This window comes from Nyctereutes procyonoides, unplaced genomic scaffold, assembly GCF_905146905.1.
Source record: "Nyctereutes procyonoides isolate TBG_1078 unplaced genomic scaffold, NYPRO_anot_genome, whole genome shotgun sequence".
Classification (NCBI taxonomy): Eukaryota; Metazoa; Chordata; class Mammalia; order Carnivora; family Canidae; genus Nyctereutes; species Nyctereutes procyonoides.
The window spans coordinates 7,050,126-7,059,212 of record NW_026575032.1 but is presented as its reverse complement, the minus strand read 5'-3'; the positions used below and the strand labels follow the sequence as shown (position 1 = coordinate 7,059,212).

At 35.4% G+C, this 9,087-nt stretch overlaps 1 protein-coding gene across 4 annotated transcripts in view; it reads right to left on the bottom strand.

Moving 5' to 3' along the window:
• Window positions 1–7,044: 7,044 nt before the first annotated feature.
• The window catches only part of LARP1B (La ribonucleoprotein 1B), a 130,896-nt gene continuing 128,853 nt past the window's right edge, over window positions 7,045–9,087 (bottom strand). For all 4 annotated transcript variants that reach the window (XM_055317071.1, XM_055317072.1, XM_055317073.1 and 1 more), the window contains one exon: window positions 7,045–9,076. In XM_055317071.1, the coding sequence (XP_055173046.1) occupies window positions 8,831–9,076 (246 nt within the window). In that variant the 3' untranslated portion in view covers window positions 7,045–8,830. The remainder of the gene's footprint in view (window positions 9,077–9,087) is intronic.

Sequence of the window (9,087 nt, the reverse complement as noted above, 5' to 3'; positions counted from 1 at the left end):
TATAACAATCAAGTCCTTACTGCTGGACATTCAAATTGTTTTTAACCTTATGCTATTAAAAATAATGCTTTCATGACTAGTAGGTGTGCAAAGTAACAAAGATCAGGTGACCTAGGTACCACTTTCAATGCATTGCCCTATTTACCAGGCTTGAACTTTGCAGTTCCTCCCCAGTTTCTGTTCTAGTCAGCATTCACCTGCTGTCTCAGCAGGTACAAAGTATAAGCAGAGATATTAGGTGTAGAAATTGTCAACTTAATGTCTTGAATTCTCTCAGAGATTTAAAAGAATTATAAAGGAAATAAACGCAGGTGGCAGTTGACCTACTTAACTCTCTGGTATCATTCTGGGGCTACTAAAATAGAAGTGACATGGAACACAAGGGAAGAGAGTCATAAAGTATGTGCTATATATGGTACATATAAAATAATCACGCCAACTTAAAATCAATCTTTTGAACAATTTTTAAATTTGGGAGCTATTTTAATTGCACAGTAGACTACAACCAAAGTAAATTAAAGCAAGTTTATGCTTCCTTTTTATTTTTCCTTTACTTAGGCCTTGCTATCCTTCCTAGTGTCCTCCCAAGTAAGGGCTCTTCTAGTACCATTTTGCCATGCTAGCAGTTTCTTCTTTTTTATTCATGCTTATGTCTCCAAATTATCCCTTCTCTCCCAAATAAAGTTCTTTTCCCTCTGTACCTAATTTTTAATTTACTCTCACAAATAAAGGATTTGATGGATTTTCACCTGAGTGGCTAATTTTTTTTAATCTCCTAGAAGTACTTAAGATTTTTAACAGCAAGAGCAGGTAAGTGCTAGATACTAATTTACATGCATTTTAATTTAAATATTCGGAGTAGAATAAGCGCCCATAGACTAACACAACATGCCCAGTGATACAGCAGAACCAGAGTTTGGATGCAGAGCTACTTAACTCCAAAATCTACACTTTCCCCCCTTCTCATCAATGTTCAAACATTTTTGTTTGAAAACCCCTTAGCTAACTTTCAAAATTATGTACCCTCACAAAGTTTTAAATTGACATTTAATTTTTTTTCATCTTAATAGTTGCATTGCCTTCACCCATCCCAAACAGCATGAAAATGGGCTTTCAGCCTAGCAGTGTGCACCAGGGAAAGGAGAAAATGGATTAAACAGGTTGACATCTCTGCTACAAGTTTTATTGGAAATGCATGTCTTGAGAAGAATTATGATCCAACTTTTTAAAGAAATCTAATGAAAGAGAATGTTTTAATTTGCTAAAAACAAATTTCTCTGGCAGCTATTTAAAAATATTTCTTGTAAATAGGAAGTAGGAAATTTTAAACATTTTATCAGATGACGTAAGATGAGGACAGTAATCATATTTTGTATGACTTGATAAAAACATGTCTTTTCATTAACACACTGAACAAGCAAAATAAACAAACCCTTACTCTTAACAAGTATTTTTAAAGACAAATTCAGTAAATCTTGAATTTATGAGAACTCAGTGAATCATTAAAGAAGGTTTCACCTTTGTGTGGCCCATATGGTTTTCACATCTAGAGATATGTGCGATGGGTGAGGGCAATGCCATTTCTTATAAAATGGGAGACAGTATATTATCAGAGAAATCAATTTTACAAAAGATTACTTGTGGTAGTTGAGAGTCTGGAAATTGATTCCTTTAAGATGATTTATGCCTAGGTAAACTCCTCTGAAAGTATTTATGTGCTCCTGGGCATACCCCCAATTTGAGTATCACTGTGTTACACCATACTACCTTGACAACCCAAGGAAGTTTCTAAAAGTGTTTTTGTCAAACCTGGGAGATATTTTTATGCCTCCCTTTGCCCTTAGATTATATACTCTGGTTCATGAGAAAAAAGTCCTGACCTGAGAGGCAATGAGTGGCAGTGGGGGGTAGGGGTCATTGGAGTGTCACTGAGCCTGGGAGAGGCCATGGGTCTTGGAAAGGCAGTTTCTCATATCCTGCTCAGGGACTGGATATTTATGATGAAGCAAAGGTAATATAGTGGTGATGCTGGAAAAACATAATCAGCAAAATTATTAATAAATAAGAGTAGAGAACTAAAAGTGAAACCATATCATAACTCAGATTCAAGACCTGGTGACCAATTCATGGAATTCATGCCCTTGCCAGTTGTTTTGAGTCAATAGAAATAGCATCTAAGCACCCTACTACCTCTATTGAAGTAAGTGAGCCACCACAAGGACAGAAAAGTGTCCATAATCTCATTACCCCAGGACAACAAAATTAAAAGGAATATGACTTTTCTTACTGTTTTGAGATTAAATTCACATGAGATTCAAAATATTCATAGCCTATTGGAGAAAATATCTTTACAATCCTGAAGATTACTTGTCCAGTGCTTAGCCCTAATAATAGCTAGTGTTTAAAAAGGGCTTTAACAGATGCAGTGTTAAATGCTTTACGTTTAATCTTTATAACACTCAGAGTAAATGCAATTTTGTAGATGAAGGATTGAACTTACGTGACTCAGGATTCAATTCACGTTTCTAGTAAGTCATCTCTAGAATAGTGGTTACTATACTTATGTGGCTTCATAAATCCTGGTAGGAATCTGATCAAAGCTACGGATTATCTCCCCATAAGAACTTGTAAGTATATAAAATTATACATGCTAAATTTGGGGGTCTCACAGACCCTCCACCTCTCAAAGCCTTTCTATCAACTCATAAAAGGTTGTCTTGGGGAGCCCTGGTGACTCAGCGATTTAGCACTGCCTTCACCCCGGGGCCTGATCCTAGAGATCCAAGATCGAGTCCCATGTCGGGCTCCCTGCATGGAGCCTGCTTCTCCCTCTGCCTCTCTCTCTCAACCCGCGTCTCTCATGAATAAATAAAATCTTTAAAGAAAAAAAAAAAGGTAGTCTCCTCTTAGATTATACTGGCATTCAACTGGAAACCAGAGCATTTAAACATTAAACACTACAGTACCATGATTATGTTGTAATGAAAGTCTAATGTATCTTTTTTTTTTTTTTTTTTTTTTTTTTTTTTGAGAGACAGAGCGAGAGAGCACATGAGCAAGTGGGCAGAGAGAAAATCTTAAGCAGGCTCCATGACTAGCACAAAGCCCAACATGGAGCTCCACTGCATGACCCTGAGATCATGACCTGAATTGAAATCAAGAGTTTGGTACTTAAACAACCGAGCCACCCAGGCACCCCAAAGTCTAATGTATCTATTTTTTTAAAGACTTTATTTATGTATTTGAGAGACAGGGAGAGCAAGAGAGAGAGAGAGCATGAGCAGCGTAAGGGACAGAGGGAGAAGCAGACTCTGAACTGCGCCTGGAGCCTGATACTGGGCTCTACTGGGAGACTCCAGGATCATGACCTAAGCCGAAGGCAGACACTTAATGGACTGAGCCACCAGGGTGCCCCAAGTCTAACATATCTTAAAACACACTGAGCGGGCTCCTGGGTGGCTCAGTGACTCAAGCATCAGGTCATGACCTCAGGGCAACTGGGATGGAGTTCCCTGCTCAGCAGGGAGTCTGCTTGTTCCTCTGCCCCTCCCCTCGCTGGTGCTCTTGCTTGAGGGTGTGTGCTTGTGCGTGCACATTTTCTCAAATAAATAAAATAAAAACAAAACAAAACAAAACAAAAAAACACCTCACAATACATCGAGAAAGTTATTCAATTTTGTAGACCTGGAATACTACCTAAATTAAAAACAACAAAGAGCACATTCTGCCTTTTTTTTTTTTTTTTTTTTTTACTGAAGCAGATATGTATAGTACATTGGTAGAAACCATTCTATTAATGAAATCATGTCTTAATTGGCCACGTTAAAAAAAAAAAACTCATTGTATAGAATTAAGAAAACTTGTAAAGTAATAAGTCAGAGGTGCTTCCTGTAATTAATTGTGTGGCATATTTCCATCATGACTAACATACCATTATCTAAGAACACTGTAGTATTGTTAGTTGACAGTAACCCTAAGGTAATATAAAATTTAGAATCATGTTCTGGATAAAATGTTCAGTTTAGTTTTTATTTACCATACCTAATTCTGAGAAAACATTTAAGTGCATAAATGATATTGTTCCCTAATCATGATTTTCTCCCAAAAGAGGAGTTACCATATAGCACTCTATTAAATGGTGCTTCAGTAGGTTAAAAAAAAAATGTCTGGTTAAGATAAAGAGCTTGGAGTCTAGAGCCAAACTTAAGCTCAAATTCTTGCTCTGCAATTCAACTAGCTGTGTGATAACAATTTGCTCTAGTTATAAGAGTAACATCTAATTTTTTCATGTTTCAGGCAGGATCAATTCCCTAACTTGCTGTGTGATTTAATTGTACCGCTTAGGTTAGCCAGACAATTAAACATACATATCTTACAATTTTCTTGTTTACATCTTGAGATTTAATCAGACATAACACTAATGAAGCATTTCCAACTTTAAAAGGACAAAAACACAAAGCAATAGTATTTTTATCTTTAACAATACACAAATCTTAAATGTTAACTATATTTATTTACTAATAACTAAGCACAGTTTGGCATTGCCCTAACAAGGTAATCATGAGTTGTTGAGACACATATGACTATTAGGAATGCAAGAGTAATTGATTTAATTATATGTCACCACAAGATGGAGTGAGAGTTCACACACACACACACACACACACACACACGCACACACACTTCTGTGGAAAGACTAGATTTGACTTATTCCATTCTGCCATCTAGTGGTGATATAATTAGGCATTATTCTCTATTGGATCAGTCTCCTATGCAATAAAAATAAGCAGTTTCATAAGAACTAAAAAATTAATTGAAAGACAAGATTTAAGCACAGAAAGGAAAGTGGTAACATTATTTAATATAATGGAAGGAGGAGCATATCAGAGAAAGAAGTCAAGGAGAAATGTCAGAGCGGAGTCCCAAACTGGCAAAACAAGTTTAAAACATAAAATCTATTTTAAAATCTAAAATACGGATTTTATTTTATTTTTTTTTAATTTATGATAGTCACACAGATAGAGAGAGAGAGAGGCAGAGACATAGACAGATGGAGAAGCAGGCTCCATGCACCGGGAGCCCGATGTGAGATTCGATCCCGGGCCTCCAGGATCGCGCCCCGGGCCAAAGGCAGGCGCTAAACCGCTGCGCCACCCAGGGATCCCTAAAATACGGATTTTAAAACATGACTTTCTTCCTTGTACTTTCAGTATAAAGAATTCTAAATATGACCTCACCAATTTCTTTAAAAAATAAGTAGTGTGGATTTAAATAATATTAACATTGCCTTTTTTTACTTATAAAATTGAAAACTACAAAATCATAAGGAAGCATCTAAGGTTCCTAAAGACTTACATAAATTTTGGGTAGGGCTATTTAGATGTATAGTCAATTGTGTTTTCGTTGAATAATAATGCTTCTTTTGCTTGAATTTTACAGTTAAAATTTAAGGAGTTAATTATTTAAAAATTTTACCAAAAAATATACATACCATGTGAAATGTACAGAAACAATATTAGAAAGCAAAGGACTAATGTTTTTGATAAGCAAAAAAGCTCTATGAATCAATCAGAGAAAGATAATCACAGAAGGAAGACATAAAGGATATGATCAAGCCATCTATAAATAATATGGTTAATAATAAAAATTACCACTCATTAGTATCCTCATTTAAATGACATTAATAACATTAAAATAGTATTTTTTTGTTTCTCAATCTATCAAAGAGAAAGATTTATAATAACCAGTGTTGGTGAAGATGTAGGAAAGCAGGTGCTGTTGGGGAAATATAAACTGTGCAACCATTCTGAGTGTGTTAAATGGGAATACATGTTTACTTGGAATTTCAACTCCTAGGAATTTATACTAGCAACACAGGTTTCCCCTGCTATCTGGAAGTAGAGTGTTCTTTTTTAAAAAGGTTTTACTTATATATTTATTTGAGAGAGAGATAGAGAACAAGAGGCAGAAGGAGAGGGAGAAACCGATTCCCCACTGAGCAGGGAGGCTCACTCCATCCCAGGACCTGGGGGTCATGACCTGAGTGGAAGACAGTCACTTAACTGACTGAGCCACTCAAGACTCTGCCTGAAGTAGAGTGTGGCTTTAAATTTTTTATTATTTATGTATTTATTCATGAGAGACAGAGAGAGAGAGAGAGAGACAGAGAGAGAGAGAGAGAGAGGCAGAGACACAGGCAGAGACACCAGGCAGAGGGAGAAGCAGGCTACCTGTGGGGAACCTGATGTGGGACTCGATCCCAGGGCCCGGGGGATCACAAGGTAAGTCAAGGTAGATGCTCAACCACTGAGCCACCCAGGTATCCCTAGTAGTGTTCTTTTTTTTTTATTTAAGATTTTATTTATTCATAGAGACACAGCTAAAGAAAGAGGCAGAGACACAGGCAGAGGGAGAAGCAGGCTCTATGCAGGGAGCCCGATGCTGGACTCGATCCCGAGTCTCCAGGATCCCGCCCTGGGCTGCAGGCGGCGCTAAACCGCTGTGCCACCCGGGCTGCCCCCAAGTAGTGTTCTTAAGAAATCTTTCATAAGCTGAAATGACTTAAAAAGAAGTATCCTCCCCACTTCTTAAAAAGTATCAAGTCCTCATTGCACCACTTTGCTTTCACAAAAGACTACCTTAATACCTGTTTTTAGTAAAAGACCTCCAAAGAGGATTTTCACTTTAACAACAAAAACCATTACTATACATGTAAATCTTTCATAAAAGTGAAGTGGCATATTATGAACTTCCCTCCAACTCTGATTTGATATATACACAAAGATCTACCTGTAGGGATATGATTAAATTGGTGTTTAACAGCTTAAACTCGGCCACATGCTAAAATTCAACAGAGGAGTATAAACTATGATGTGATGTGAAGTATATGCTGGAATATTATGTAACTTGTAAAAGTCCTAGTGTAGAAATATTAATGACATCGGTAAATGCTCACCTTTAGTATGTGGAAAAGCAGGTTATAACACTCTATGTATAGCATGATACCAATTTTGGTTTTTTCTTTTTTAAAAAGGTACTTTATTTTCTTCTTTGTGCTTTTCTAAATCCCTCAGTTACATGTATTACTTTTATAATCAAAATAATGATAAAATTTCTAATTATTACATATCACAAAACTCTTGATTACCGTATTTTCATATAAAATATACAATTTTCAAATCAAATTTACACTTGCATATTTAGGTGAGTAGAAATAATCTTAAACACAAGTTTCAGATGTATGTGTTCAATACAAAAAGGATACTGAGAAAATTCTTTAGATCATTTCAAGAAACCGCATTAAAGCTAGTAAGTATGATTTGGAAACTTCTCAGTGAAAAGCCAGAACTACATATCCACTTAAGAAAACATCTAGAAATTTATTATTCTAATCCCTTGTTTTGCATTCTTTTCTCAACATCTCTAAGTAAAATTTATTTTCTAAATATTCAAATTTGACTATTTCTTAAAATTACCACATCAAAATGACCCCCAAATATTAAACTATAGATTATCACTTATGCATGGGTAACAACTAATGAAAATCTTTTTTCCTGATTAATAGTCCATTTATCCAAAGATTGTATGTATTTCGATGTTGTCATCCCATAAGAACAAGACATCAAAGAGAAAATAATAATTTAGTGTATTAAACTAGCTGCTCTGCCAAGAAAATACACGCGGTAAATATAAACGGATAAATTTATAACTGGAACTTCCTTCACAAAATATAATAGTCTTCTACTAGCAGAATTTGAATATTACAGCTTTCAACTATATTCTAAACAAAATAATTAAAAATCAATTCCAATAATTTAGAATAAGTGCTTTATTTTTTTAATTCCCACAAAAACTGAAACTATCATTTACATCAGTTGCAAGAGCAATAAAAATCAGAAATCAATTTGCTATAACTCTTGAAAACATGAGCATAAAACAAAACTAAAAGAAACAGAAAGGAAAAACCAAGTACTACTTTTAAGCTGAAGATAATCTGACTACCTGTCATACCCACCTGCAAATGTACAAACAGAAGATGCATTAGAAACAGGGCAAGATTTAATTGATTTAGAACAAAATTCCAACCAATCCCAACCCAGTTTTCAATTACTTGTGCATGTTTATTATAGAGCCACAAAAAGTAAATCTCTTCTAATATGTAACCAGCTGATGTCAATTCAGAACATTCCACACTAGCACAACAATAACTATGGAAATCATGAGGTATGACTAGAGGAGGAAAAAAGCCAAACCCAGCATCCAAAGTGCACATATTTCATACTTCAATTTAACTGCAATATAGTTCTAGTTTGGTAAAAAAAAAAAAATTTCCTTAAGCTATTGGTCTAAAAGAAGAGCAAATGTATTTTTTTTGAATTTAAAAAATATATACGTAATCTTCCTTTGTTTTTGATAAGTTCAAATATGAATTGATAACAGGGTAATTGGATTCTTTAGGAAAGCTCTATAGAAGAGATGAATACAACATACTATATCTTCTTTAAGAAGTATGAGCTGAAATGTTTAGGCATTCCTTGCATTGTTTTTCTATATATTTAAGGAATGCTGTTCTTATAAACAATTGCTTTGAAAAAGAAATACTGAAACCAAAATACATTACTAGAGGATCTCTATAAAAGGTCACCAAAACTATCCTTGCTCATGACATCAGGGAAAATGAGTTTTCAGAATTTATCTTGTTAGAAAAAAATGCTACCGCTTTTCTTCCTTTTTCTTTTTTGTGATTATCACAATCAAACATCAGAAGATTTTCCCCAAATAAATACTGATGTAAATGTTGATTTCAAGGGCAAACAACTTTCATAAGAGTCTATTTCTCAGGCATTTCACCATCTGTTGAGACTGAGGCAGCACTGTTCTGGTGTGAATTGTCACTGGACTCCTGGGAAGTATTCCTTCTGGGACAGTTTATTGGGACCTGAAGCTGATTAGCAGATGTACGCTTAGCAGCATTTGGTGGCTTTGCAGAGGAATTAGATGGAAGTCTATGACGACTACTGTCCTCACCAGAAGTAGATGAATGTCTTTTTCTTCCAAATTCCTCACTAATCGGGGGCTGCAAAATAT